This window comes from Peromyscus californicus, unplaced genomic scaffold (genome assembly GCF_007827085.1).
Source record: "Peromyscus californicus insignis strain IS unplaced genomic scaffold, ASM782708v3 Scaffold_13__1_contigs__length_99412109, whole genome shotgun sequence".
Lineage (NCBI taxonomy): Eukaryota > Metazoa > Chordata > Mammalia > Rodentia > Cricetidae > Peromyscus > Peromyscus californicus.
The window spans coordinates 99,360,184-99,374,941 of NW_026294424.1; the positions used below are offsets into that span (position 1 = coordinate 99,360,184).

Consider the following 14,758-nt stretch of genomic DNA (forward strand, 5'->3'; position numbering starts at 1 on the left):
GTATATGTGAGGTCTCTGTGGTGGTTTGAGTAAGAATGGCTCCCATAGGCTCATATATTTGAATGCTTAGTCATCAGGGAGAGGCACTATTTGAAAGGATTATAAGGATTAGGTGGTGTGGCCTTATTGGGGATAGTGTGTAACTAGGGATGGACTTTGAGGTTTCAAAAGCCCATGCCAGGCCCAGTGTCTTTCTCTCTCTGCTCTATTGATCTCTCCCTGATCTATTGGTCAGGATGTAGCTCTTAGCTACTGCTCCAGCACCTGCCTGCATGCCACCATGGTTCCCACTGGTTAATATACTAAATCTCTGAAACTATAAGAAAATTCCCAATTAAATTCTTTCTTTCATAAGAGTTGCCTTGTTCATGGTGTCCCTTCACAGCAATAGAACAGTGAGTAAGACAGTCTCCTTTTGCTGCCAGGCTGACCTCTACTTGGGGGCTCTAGGGATCTTCCTGTCTCAGCCTCCTTAGGAACTAACATTAGAGGCCCATGCCACATACCCTGTCTGATAGTATTTTGATATGTTAGATTAAATATATACCATAAGGGTTAAAATTGTACCCTTTTGTAAAATACTTTTTAAGTTCTGACCAGATAACTTAAAATTGCATCTATAGCTCATTGGTTGTTGCTGATTTATATAAAGCTTAAAATAAAATGATGTACTTATTTCGTTACATTATTAAAGTAACATTTTTACCAGGAATGCCATTCTGTAATATTAACTTCAACCTTTAATGTCTTTTAAAGCATAAAATAAGACACATATATGCATATATTTTGGTTTATTGAATCAAACATTGTGCAAATTATTTGCTTTCACTTATAATATTTTAAACAAGCTTCTTAGCTATGGAGAAATCTTTACGGTGTGTCATTTGAAAAATTCCAATTGAGAAAAGATTAATATTTGTGCAAAGCCCACCATAAAACATTTCAATTTGCATCTTCACTGGTCATACAGAACTATTTTACACAGTCCTATTCAGAAAAGAAACAAATAGCTTTAGTTTGCTAAAGTGCTTTGTGTGTGATTTTTGAGGGGAAAGTTGCTGTATGTGTTCTTAGTATTTAATATTATCCAGTTAATATAAAAAGTTGAATATTATTTTCTAAGCTGTAACTTGTTATTTAATCAAGTGCAAGACAGCAATTTACTTGATCTATTACTTTATACATATTTTACCATCAGGCAAAACAAATATTACTTAAAGTAATATATTTTCTTTTTTAACAATTTTTTAAATTCATTTTACATACCAACTGCAGATCCCACTCTCATCCCTCCTTCCACTCCCCCCAGGCTTCTTCTCCCCAGCCCACCCCCCACCCCCCTCTAAAAGGGTAAGGGCTCCAGTGGGAAGTCAGCAAAGCCTGGTACATACAGTTGAGGCAGGACCAAGCCCCTCCCCACTTTGTCAAGGCTGAGCAAGGCATCCCATGATAGGTAATAGGCTCCAGAAAGCCAGTTCATACACCAGGGATAGATCCTGATCCCACTGCCAGGGGCCTCTCAAACAGACCAAGCTACACAACTGTCTCTGGTATGCAGAAGGCCTAGACTGGTCCCATGCAGGTTCCACACCTGTGGGTCTAGAGTTTGTGAGTTCCTATGAGCTTGGTTCAGTTGTCTCTGTAGATATCCTCATCATGATCTTGACCCCCGTTGCTCATATACTCCCTCTTCCCTCTCTCCCACTGGAGCTTGGCCTGGTGCTTGGCTATGGATCTCTGCACCTGCTTCTATCAGTTACTGGATGAAGGCTTCATGGAGGTCTCATCTGTTTTCCCTTCTCAAGGGGATCATGTGTCCCTCTTAGGGTTCTCCTTGTTTTCTAGCTTCTCTGGAGCTATGGGTTGTAGTCTGGTTATCTTTTGCTTTACATCTAGTATTCACTTATGAGTTAGAACATACCATGTTCGTCTTTCTGAGTCTGGGTTACCTCATTCAGGATGATACTTTCTAGTTCCATCCATTTGCCTGCAAATTTTCATGACGTCATTTTTTTTTTTAGGCTGAGTAATACTCTCCACTATGTATATGTACATTTATTCATTCTTCGGTTGAGGGGCATCTAGGTTGTTCCAAGTTCTAGCTATTAAGAATATTGCTGCTATGAACATAGATGAGCCAATGTCCTTGTGCTATGATTGAACATTGATGTGCCCAGGAGTGGTATCATTGGGTCTTGAGGTAGATTGATTATGAATTTTCTGAGAAACTGCCATACTGATGTCCAAGGTGGTTGTACAAGGTTGCACTCCCACCAACAGTGGAGGAGTGTGTGTTCTTCTTGCTCCACATCCTCTCTTCAGTGTTTTTGATCTTAGCCATTCTGACAGGTGTCTTAGATGGTATCTCAGAGTCGTTTTGATTTGCATTTCCCTCATGACTAAAGATGCCAAGAAATTCCTTAAATGTCTTTCAGCCATTTGAGATTCTTCTGTTGAGAATTCTGTTTAGCTCTGTAGTCCATTTTTAAGTTGTATTGTTTGGTATTTTGATGTCTAGTTTCTTGAATTCTCTATAAATTTTGGAGATCAGCCCTCTGATAGATGTGGGGTTGATGAAGATCTTTTCCCTCTGTAGGCTGTCATTTTGTCTTATTTACTGTGTCCTTTGCCTTACAGAAGCTTCTCAGTTTCAGGAGGTCCTATTTATTAACTGTTGCTCTCAGTATTTGTGCTATTGGTGTTATATTTAGGAAGTGGTCTCTTGTGCCAATGCATTCAAGACTTCTTCCTACTTTCTCTTCTATCAGGTTCAGTGTAACTGGATTTATTTTGAGGTCTTTGATCCACTTTGACTTGAGTTATGTGCATGATGATAGATATGGATCTATTTGCAATCTTCTACATGTTGACATCCAATTATTCAAGCACCATTTGTTGAAGATGCTTTCTTTTTTCCATTGTACAGTTTTGGCTTCTGTCCAAAAAATCAGATATTTATAGGTATGTGGATTAGTGTCAGGGTCTTCAGTTTAATTCTGTTGGTCCACGTGTCTGTCGGTTTTTATGCCAATACCAGGCTGTTTTTATTACTATAGCTCTATAGTAGAGGTTGAGGTCAGGGATGGTAATGCCTCCAGAAGTTCCTTTATTGTACAGAATTGTTTTAGATATCCTGTGTTTTTTGTCTTTCCATATGAAGTTGAGTATTGTTCTTTCAAGGTCTATGAAGAATTGTGTTGGGATTTTGATGGGGATTGCCTTAAATTTGTAGATTGCTTTTGGTAAGATTGTCATTTTTATTATGTTGGTTCTACCTATCCATTAGCATGGGAGATCTTTCTATTTTCTGATATCCTCAATTTCTTTCTTCAAAGACTTAAAATTTGTGTCATACACATCTTTCACTTGCTTAGTCAGAGTTACCCCAAGGTATTTTATATTATTTGTGGCTATTGTAAAGGGTGATGTTTCTCTGATTTCTTTCTCGGCCTGTTTATCATTTCTATATAGGAGAGCTACTGATTTTTTTTTTTTGAGTTAATCTTGTATCCCACCACATTACTAAAGGTGTTTATCAGCTGTAGGAGTTCCCTGGTAGTTTTTGGGCTCACTTATGTATACTATCATATCATGTGCAAATAGCAAAAGTTTTACTTCTTCCTTTCTAATTTGTATCCCCTTAGTCTCCTTTTGTTGTTTTATTGCTCTAGCTAGAACTTTGAGTACTGTGGTGATATATTGTGTCCCCCAACATAGTATGCATCCTAATAAACTTATCTGGGGTCAGAGGACAGAACAGCCACTAGATAGACATAGAGGCCAGAAAATGGTGGCACACACGCCTTTAATCTTATCACTTGGGAGGCAGAGATCCATCCGGGTCTCTGTGAGTTCAGGGCCACACTGGAAACAGCTAGGCATGGTAACAAGAACCTTTAATCCCAGGAAGTGATGTCAGAGGGCAGAGGGGTATATAAAGCATGAAGACCAGGACCTAGTGCTGGTTAAGCTTTTGGGCTTTTGGAGCAGCAGTTCAGCTAAGATTCATTCTGGATGAGAACTCAGAGGCTTCCAGTCTTAGGAAACAGGATCAGCTGAGGAATTGATGAGGTGAGGAAGCTGTGGCTTATTCTGCTTCTCTGATCTTCCAGCGTTCACCACAATAACTGGCCTTGGGTTTGTTTTTATTAATAAGAACTTTGAAGATTCATGCTACAGAGTACTATATTGAATAGATGTGGGGAGAGTGGGCAGCTTTGTCTTGTTCCTGACTTCAGTGGAATCACTTTGAACTTCTCTCCATTTAATTTGATGTTGGCTGTTGGCTTGCTATAAATAGCCTTTATTATGTTTAGGTATGTTCTTTGTGTTCCTGACCTGTCCAAGATCTTTATCATGAAGGGGTGTTGGATTTTGTCAAAGGCTTTTTCAGCATCAAATGAGATGATCATGTAGGTTTTTTTTTCTTTCAGTTTGCTTATATGGTGTATTACATTGACAGATTTTCCTATGTTGAGCCATTTATGTATGTCTGGGATGAAGCCTACTGGATAATGGTGGATGATTTTTTTTATGTGTTCTTTGACTTGGTTTGCCAGTATTTTATTGAGTATTTTTGCATCAATGTTCATGAGGGGGATTGGTCTATAATTCTCTTTGTTGCATCTTTGTGTGGTTTGGTAGCCTCATAAAAAGTTTGGCAATGTTCCTTCTGTTTCTATTGTGTGGAACAATTTGAAGAGTATTGGTATTGGCTCTTCTTTGAAATTCTGGTAGAATTTTGCACTGCAACCATCTGGTCCTGGGCTTTTTTTGGTTAGGAGACTTTTAATGACTGTTTCTAGTTCCTTAAGGGTTATAGGTCTACTTAAGTTGTTTATCTGTACCTATCAAGAAAATTGTCCATTTCTTTCAGATTTTCCAATTTTGTGTAGTACAGGTTTTTGAAATATGACCTGATGATTCTCTGAATTTCCTCATTGTCTGTTGTTATGTCTCCCTTTTCATATCTCATTTTGTTAATTTGGATGTTCTCTCTGCTTTTTGGTTAGTTTGGATAAGGGTTTGTCTATCTTGTTAATTTTCTCAAAGGACCAACTCTTTGTTTCATTGATTCTTTGTATTGTTCTCTTTGTTTCTATTTTATTGATTTCAGCCCTCAATTTGATTATTTCTTTGCATCTATTCCTCCTGGGTGAGTTTGCTTCCTTTTGTTCTACAAAAGGTTTCAGGTGTGCTGTTAAGTAGCTAGTGTGAGATTTCTTCAACTTCTTTATGTAGGCATTTAATGCTATGAAGTTTCCTCTTAGCACTGCTTTCATAGTGTCCCATAAGTTTGGGTATGTTGTACATTCAGTTTCATTGAATTCTAGGAAGTCTTTAATTTTTTTCTTTATTTCTCCCTTGACCCATTGGTGATTCAGTTGAGTAATTTTTGTTGTTGTTGAAATCTAACTTTAAGCCATGGTGGTCTGATAAAATATAGGTTATTCCAATTTATCTGTATCTGTTGAGATTTGCTTTGTGACCTAGTATGTGGTCAATTTTAAAGAAGGTTCCATGAGGTGCTGAGAAGAAAGTATATTCTTTTGTGTTAGGGTGGAATGTTCTGTAGATATCTATTAAGTCCATTTGAGCCATAACATCTGTTAGATCCCTTATTTCTCTGTTAAGTTTCTGTCTGGCAGTAGGATGTTGAAGTCTCCCACTACTAGTGTGTGGGGTTTGATGTGTGATTTAAGCTTCAGTAATGTTTCTTTTACACTTGTGGGTGCCCTTGTATTTGGGGTCTAACTGTTCAAAATTGAGACGTCATCTTGATGGATTTTTCCTGTGATGAATATATAATGTCCTTCCCAATCTCTTTTGATTGATTTTAGTTTATAGTCTACTTTGTTAGATATTAGGATAGCTATACCAGCTTGTTTCTTAGGTCCATTTGATGGGAAAGTATTTTACCAACCTTTTACTCTGAGGTAGTGTCTGTCTTTGAAGTTGAGGTGTGTTTCTTATATGCAACAGAAGGATGGATCCTGTTTTCATATCCATTCCATTAGCCTGTGTCTTTTTATAGGCAAATTGAATCCATTGATATTAAGGGATATTAATGACCAGTGATTCTTAACTCTTGTTATTATTATTATTATTTTTGGTGGTTTGCTGCTGTGGGATTATCTATTGCCTTTGTTTTCCTGGCTGCATCTAACTTCCTTAGATTGGGGTTTTCCTTCTAGTGCTTTCTGTAGGGTTGGATTTGTGGATAGGTATTGTTTAAATCTGGTTTTGTCATGGAATATCTTGTTTGCTCCATCTATGGTGATTTAAAATTTTGCTTGGTATAGTAGTCTGGGTTGACATCCATCCAACATCTGTCCAGGACCCTCTGACTTTCAGAGTCTCCATTGACAAGTCAGGTGTTATTCTGATGGGTCTGTCTTTATAAGTCACTTGGCCTTTTTCCTTTACTGCTCTTAATATTCTTTCTTTATTTTGTATGTTTAGTGGTTTGAATATTATGTGGCAAGAGGACTTTTTTGATGGGTCTAGTCTATTTGGTGCTTTGTAAGCTTTTTGTATCTTCATAGGCATTTCCTTCTTTAGGTTGGGAAAGTTTTCTTCTATGATTTTTGTTGAATATATTTTCTGTACCTTTGAGCTGGTATTCTTCTATCCCTATTATTATGTTTGGTCTTTTCATGGTGTCCCAGATTTCCTGGACATTTTGTATTATGACTTTTTTGGCCCTAGTGTTTTCTTTGACTGATGAATCTGTTTTCTTTATTGATATCCTCCATTCCTGAGATTCTCTGGAAATCTCTTGTATTCTGTGGGTTATGCTTGCATCTGTAGTTCCTGTTTGTTTACTCAGATTTTCCATTTCCAGCATTCCCTCAGTTTGTGTCTTCTTCATTGCTTCTATTTCAATTTTCAGGTCTTGAACTGTTTCTGTCACCTGTTTGATTGCTTCTTCTTGGTTTTCTTTGAGGGATTTATTTATTTCTTCCAATTTTTTCTTTATTGTTTCCTCAATTTCTTTAAGGGAATTTTTCATTTCCTCTTTAAGGGCCTCTATCATCTTCATAAAGTTATTTTTACAGTTGTTTTCTTCTACTTCATCTGTGTTGGGGTGGTAGGATCACTAGGTTCTGGTGGTGCCATATTGCCCTTTATGTTGTTGAATATATTCTTACACTGTCATTTACCCATCTGGGTTTGGGATAATTATAGGTATAGATGTTGCTTCTTGTGATGTCTCTGTTGGATGGGTCTTTTGTTCCCTTATTTTCTGTTTCCTTTATTGCCTTTCAGCCTGAATGGCCAAGCATTCTGGTGATTGGCTGGTTGTCAGGTTGAGTAGGGTTGTCTCAGCTTAGGTTTGTAGGGGTTTGGGTGCCTAGATCCAGAATTCCTGCTCAGGGATTGGTTGGTTTTGTGCTCAGTTGGTCAGGGGTAGTGTGTGTTTCTTTGGCTCTGTTTTCAGGGCCAAAGTGTGTTTCATGCACTGGCCTTTTTTAACCTCTTGGCTCTGGTTTCAGGGACAAGGTATGCTTCTTTGGCTCTGGTTTCAGGGTCAGGGTGTGTTTCTTTGGCTGGCCCTTTTGCCCTACATGTAGGGCTTCATAATTAATTTTTCTATAAGCTTGCAGGTACAAACAATATAAAAATGGACATAATAATGTTTGAACAGATTGTTGACATCAATTTTTTTTCTACAGAATACTGTTGTGTAACTGAATGCAAGTGTATTGGATAAAGATCTTCCCAAATAATAAGAAGCTCTCATGATTTTTTTTCAGGTACTCAAAGACTATTGTAATATGTATGGCTTTAACAGAATGATGTTACATAAAAAACTTTACTCCTGTATAAACTGCAAAACTTTACCACACTGACTACATTTACAGGGTTTCTCTGCAATATGTCATTTTCTCATGATTTCGAAGACTACTGATACATGCAAAGGCTTTACCACACTGATTACATACATAGGGTTTGTCTCCAGTATGTATTCTTTTATGCACTTGAAGAGTACAGTGCTGTGCAAAGGCTTTACCACATTGATTACATTCATAGGGTTTCTCTCCAGTATGTGTTCTTTCATGCCTTTGAAGATAACTATGACATATAAAGGCTTTACCACACTGATTACATTCATAGGGTTTCTCTCCAGTATGTATTCTTTTATGCATTTGAAGAGTACAGTGCTGTGCAAAGGCTTTACCACACTGATTACATTCATAGGGTTTCTCTCCAGTATGTGTTCTTTTATGTACTCTGAGATTCTTGTCATGTGCAAAGGCTTTACCACATTGATTACATTCATAGGGTTTCTCTCCAGTATGTGTTCTTCTGTGCCTTTGAAGAGTATTGTGATGAACAAAGGCTTTACCACATTGATTACATCCATAGGGTTTCTCTCCAGTGTGTGTTCTTTTATGCACTTGAAGTTGATTGTGTTGCACAAAGGCTTTACCACATTGATTACATTCATAGGGTTTCTCTCCAGTATGTATTCTTTTATGCACTTGAAGATTAGCATGATGAGCAAAGGTTTTACCACACTGATTACATTCGTAGGGTTTCATTCCAGTATGTGTTCTTTTATGTATTTGAAGTTTATTGTGTTGTGCAAAGGCTTTACCACATTGATTACATTCATAGGGTTTCTCTCCAGTATGTGTTCTTTTATGTATTCTGAGATTCCTGCTATGTGCAAAGGCTTTACCACATTGATTACATTCATAGGGTTTCTCTCCAGTATGTGTTCTTTCATGCACTTGAAGATTAACATGATAAGCAAAGGCTTTACCACATTGATTACATTCATAGGGTTTCTCTCCAGTATGTGTTCTTTTATGTATTCTGAGATTCCTGTTATGTGCAAAGGCTTTACCACATTGATTACATTCATAGGGTTTCTCTCCAGTATGTGTTCTTTTATGTATTCTGAGATTCCTGTTATGTGCAAAGGCTTTACCACATTGATTACAAACATAGAGTTTCTCGCCAGTATGTGTTCTTTCATGCCTTTGAAGATGACTGTCAAATGCAAAGGCTTTAACACATTGAGTATATACAGAAGGCTTCTCTCCACTACTACTTCTTTCATGCCTGCAAGGATAATTGGCACATGTAAAAGCATTACCACATTCAATACACTGTTGAATCTTTATATCTGTATGAATTAATTTCACTATTTGGTCCAATTGTAAAAAGGAATCAGATCTTAAGGTTTTATCACTGTGTTTACACTCGTGTTGTTACCCTTCATTAAGGGTTGTTTTGTATCTTTGAAGATACCTGTGATGGTAAGATCCTTTATTACACGGTTTACATTTACAGAATCTTTTTTCTATATGAAAATTTTCACATATTTGAAGAGAACTGGAAAAACTCAGAGCTTTACCACCCTTATTGCATTCATAAATTTTCCTATAATGTGAGTGATACTACATGTGCAAAGTGAACTAGGAGAAACAAAAGTGTTTACATAGTCCTAGTACTCATAGCGCTTTTTTTGCAGTATGAGTTTGTTGATGTATTAACAATGAAACTGGAAAACCAATTACTTGTATATTTGAATCAAATTCAACAAGTATACTCAACGTGGGGACTGCTATACATTTTCTAATTGTTCTTAGAGAGAGGTATGTTAAAATTTTCCATATCCCTATGCTTATATGGCTTTTATCCAGAGTGACATATCATATGCCTAGTAAAGGGAAAATAATGAATAAAAAGGTTTCTACATTGAATTCACAGTTTGACTTTCTGTTCCTCTAGGCATGTGGTATAGGTAGTAAGGTTTCTCCACAACAACTTTCCCTTGACTCTTGACTCTGACTGCCCCTCTCACTAAATTTAGCACAGTCACAACAAGTATATGAATTACACTAGCTTTTCAATGGACTATTTGCTTATTAGAAGGTTTTGGAGATATACCCATCACCTCTTCAACATGTATAGCTTCTGTAATATGAGTGGTATGAAACTAAATAGATTGGCAGTTCTACAGCCTAGCTCCCATGGTGTTATGATTCAAATGGTGAGATCTGTTAAGGCATAGTTTCCTTGTCTTCTGTCTTAAAATAATGCCTTGCAAATGCAATTCACCTACCTGAAATTGAGGTATATGGTTTTGTGAGAATTTAATAATCATCAATGCACATTAAGCTGTGCTTATTTACACTGTTGCTTTTGTTTAAAACTTCCAGGACACATTAAAATTTCTTCAGAGGCACATTGGTATGAGCTTGCACATGAAAATTACCTTTCATGTCTTCTGGAACTTTGACAATGTTCTTCAATATTATGGTCTTCCCAACTGTATCCTAAAATATAGTACCAGAAAATGTATGTTATGCTATTGAAAACTGTGCAAAATTTAAGTTACTGTCTTCAGGGTATCTTAGAACCATGCCTGATTTATTCACCTCACGCTTCTTAATCAAATTACAGAAGAACATAAAAAACAAGAAACAGTTGTCTCCTTATTTTAAAACTTGAAGGAAAATTCAATCTTACCTACAGTAGTGAGGTTCCAGTAGGTCTCCAGCATCACATCTTTGTAGAGATTCTTCTGGGAAGGATCCAGCAAAGTCCACTCTTCCCAAGTGAAGTTGACATGCACATCATCATAGGTCACTGTATTCTAAAATATCCCACACATGTATACAACAGAAAGCATGATACTGACAACATTGTAAATGTATACTTCTTTGATAGTATAGTCATGTAATTCTGGTGCTCCCCACACTTATTCCATGACATAGACATTATAATGTAATCACCAAGTCATTTTAGAAGGAAACTGAATAGGAAGTTCACCTCTGTCATTTCTGTACCCTGTGAATGGAATGTCAACTTGCAATAGAAAATACCTATTAAAAAACATAGAGAGACAAGTAAACAGATCAACAATACAGAGTACACATGAGAGAAATTGTATGAATAATTACTAACTGCAAAAAAGAAAAATAAGATGGAGAAGCTGGGTGTATTGGTTCATACCTTTAACCCCTGCACTCAGAAGTCAGAGGCAGGTGTATCTATCTCAGAGTTGAATGCCAGCCCAGTCTATGCAATCAGTTACAGAACAACCAGAAGTACATATTAAGGCCCTGTCTCCTGTGCAAAAATCAGTCAAACAAACAAAAAAGATAGAACTTAGAGGTTTTTTACTAGAGTTCTTACAAAGAGTTATGCATTCACTCCACTTCTGTATTCATCTTCCACAAACCTGAAGTGCCTCAATTTAAACTGTAACATCAATAAGATTTTACTAAAAGGCACTGCATGATGAAACAGTTACAAATGGATGGATGAAAGCATTAGCAATATAAATGTTGATTATAACACAGGGCAGAAGAGATGGCTCAGTAGTAAAAAGCTCTTGCTGGTCTTGCATACAGGTGGGGTCAATTGCCAGTACTTACTTGGGGGATCACAACTATCCATTATTCCAAGTTCAGGGTTTCTGAGACAATTTTTTGATCACTGTGAGGATCAGGTACCCATGTGGTACATATCCATGCATACAGGTAAAGTACTCATTTTTATTAAAAAATTCAAAACAAACACAACAGGCAGGAAGAAGGTGATGTACCTGCAATACAATGACTCAGAAGGCTCAGGCAGTATTAATACCATGAATACATGTCATCCCGGGAAACAGAATGATACCCTCTGCCAAATTTTAAAATTTAAGTTATGAGTAAAGCTCAGTACAACAGCATATACTTGACATGGACAAAAACCTACATTCTAGGCCCATCACACAATAATATAAAAACAAAAAAGCAAGAATGTTGGCCCACCTTTAATCCTAGCACTTGTGAGCCAGAGTCAAGGGGATCTCTGAGTCTGAGGCCAGCCTGGTGTATAGAGCTACTTTCAGGACAGCCAGGGCTACACAGACAAACCCTGTTTTCAAAAACAAATAAATAAATAAAAAAAAAAAAAACCAGAAGGGTAGCAAAGTGGTAGCAATGAATATCAATTGCTTCTACTGAATCTTATGTGATTTAGGGATAGTCTATAATGGTGGTGAAGGCATGACAGGAGAAGGAAGCTGGCTGATTAGTTTCAAACACAACACAGTAGACCCAAAGAACAGGAAGTGGGCTGAGTCTATAGATACTCATATCACATCCCCAGTGAGGATTTCATCAAGGAAGGCTCCTCCTACTAAAGGTTTCAAAAACAATTGATAGAAAGTCTTCAAAGAGAGACACATGTTCAAATACATCATCCTATCTGGGAGGTTTTTTATTCAATGCATTCTGATCCAGGTCACTATAGGCTCATGGTCATCTATGAAGAAAATGCATTTAGTCACTTCAATGATCCTCATAGTCTGCATCAACCCCTACACTGTTCAAATGCCCAAAGTCTCTTCTGACACCCAAGACAATCTCTTGACCATGATATCTTGTAAAATCAGAAAACAAGTTACATCTTTCAAACATACAATGGTACAAAATACCATTCACATTCCAAAATAGAGAAATCGAGACATAGTGAGAGAAGATTGGACCAAGGCAAGACTGAAGCACAGCAGCACAAACATCAAATCCTGTAGCTCTGTCTCAGATTCATGGAACTTCAATTTCAAAGGGCTTAGATGGCCCTATCCCCAAAACTTCTCATACATCTCTCCCTTCAGTTACTTTGACTCCCTATATGCAGCTAGCTCTCCCTGGAAGATATCTCATAGGTTAGTTATCTCAACATCTTGTGGTCTCAAAATGCAACCCAGGCTGTTATAGAATATTATTTTAAGATGTATTATATTTGTTTATGCCATGGAAGATTTGTTTTAATGATGCAAAGATGTGTTGCATTCTTTTATGTTGCATTTATTTAACTCTGTGAAGTTGTGATACTTTGCCTGTCTAAAATACCTGATTGGTCTAATAAAGAGCTGAAAAGCAAATAGTTTGGCAGGAAAGGATAGGTGGGGATGGCAGACAGAGAGAATAAATGGGAGGAGAAATCTGGGATGAAAAAAAGGAGAAGCAAGAAGAGGACAATGGGAGCCAATCACCCAGCTACACAGCAAGCCATGGCATAAGAATTAAAGAATGGTATACAGAATAGAGAAAGATAAAAGCCCAGAGGCAAGAGGTACATGGAATAATTTGTTATGCTGGCTAGAAAGAAGCCAAGGTAAGGTCAGAAATATATAAGTAATATTAAGACTCTGTGTGATTGATTTGGTAGCTGTGTGGTGCCCCCCCCCCAAAAAAAAGAATAAAGAACAAAAGAGCTAAGAGCAAGAATAATAACAACCAACAACATTTTGGCATACCAACGTAAGACTTGACTTTCACGGCTCCTTTAAGAGTTTCTTCCTTACAGAAAGTCCTCAAGCAGCAGGTATATTAAAAAAAAAAAAAAAAAAAAAAGGAAAAAGGAAAAAATGCCCATGGCAGTGCAAGTATCTGCATTCTACAGCTAGGAAGGTTGAACACAGTTTTCTGTCACACACCTCCTATTGGGCTGCAAGCTTTAGGCTTGGCTTTCACAACCTGAGAAGCAGACAGAGCCAGTCACCAAAGCCACAGGCAGAGGACCCAGCTGTTGCTTAGCAGTTTAAAAGTTTGCTCATGTAATCAAAAAAGACTAAGTGATATGCAGTAAAAGTGGATCAGATGGAAAAAACAAAACAAAACAAAACTGTGACCAGGTTCCAGTGTGTTTCTCAAAGAAAGAAATAAATGGATTAAAAATAGTAAAGTCTTTAAAGAGACAGTAAAAATAATATAGAAGAAAGAAGCCATGTAAACATGGGAAATACACAGAGAGTCTAGATCCTATATATTACTGTGTTGATTTTGAATTTTTTGAATGTTGATGAGCAAAGAACAACTGCTGGCAGACATGGGATTGTAAACTGGACTGCAAAACTAAACCAACCTAGATACTTTAGGGCTATCTTAACTTTAAAATGGAAGTAAAAAAATATATGTGTCAAATGGAAATAAAAAATGCTTTGGAGAAGAGTTTTTGCTTTTATTCCTATAGGAGATGAGAGGCTGTGGATTCCCTTCAGGGATGAGATGGATCATATTTGATCAAGGGACACTTCCTGAATATTGGCAGGTGATATCTACCAACAAAGATTATCACCTGTCTTCCCAGGACTTGGCCATTACCTCAAATTTTCTCTCTGCGACCCTAAAGATGCCTTCACCCATAGACTACAGGAAGCAGTTTGGAGAACATGGTACCCACATTCCCAAGAGGGGTGTAAAAGGCTTTTGGTTATTTGGTGAGTTATGGATGTGTGTTACTACTTAGGGGAATATAGGATAAAAAAACCAACTATTAATCTCAGATATTTTACATTGGCATGGATTTTGGTATATTGATAAAAAAATTAAAGTTAATTTTTGTTACACTCTCTATGTGTGTCTACTCTTGTTTGGGGTATTGTGCTTTACACCTCATTTAAAAATGCAATGTATAATTAAGAAATGAGATTAGTAGTTAATCTATAATAATCAAACTTGTAGTCACATTAAGTATTTTTCAAGGTTAAATAGGTATATTTTAGACAGATAAATGGTCTTTACACACTTCAAACACTTATAAATGTGGCATTTAAAATGTTTTGTTAACATAAGGTTTTTTCATGACAAAGAGACACATCTGCTCCTGGCAGTACCAATTTACTTCATAAAAGGATGATGAGCATTGAAGAAACTCCATGGGAGTTTGCTTTCATTGTGGCAAGATTAGCCATTTGGGAAAGAAACTGCTTTTGCCTTGACTTCTTGACAGTGTGCTGTGCAGA

General features: G+C 37.1%; 1 protein-coding gene across 16 annotated transcripts in view; it reads right to left on the minus strand.

Annotated features, from left to right (window-relative positions):
* Rnf212 (ring finger protein 212) overlaps nucleotides 1–14,758 on the minus strand; it is a 77,549-nt gene that overhangs the window by 37,475 nt on the left and 25,316 nt on the right. For 5 of the 16 annotated variants that reach the window (XM_052735806.1, XM_052735803.1, XM_052735807.1 and 2 more), the window contains exons 2-3: nucleotides 10,486–10,612; nucleotides 10,232–10,292 (exon numbers count right to left, since the gene is read on the minus strand). The exons of 1 other annotated variant lie outside the window; for it this stretch is intronic. Coding sequence is in view for 11 of the 15 variants with exons in the window: in XM_052735807.1 (XP_052591767.1) it covers nucleotides 10,232–10,238 (7 nt within the window). In the remaining 4 variants the exon portion in view is untranslated. Of the gene's footprint in view, nucleotides 1–1,336; nucleotides 9,073–10,231; nucleotides 10,293–10,485; nucleotides 10,613–10,751; nucleotides 10,842–10,971; nucleotides 11,884–14,758 lie in introns of those variants that run through there. 10 more of the 16 variants (XM_052735795.1, XM_052735796.1, XM_052735801.1 and 7 more) reach the window with 7 other exon arrangements.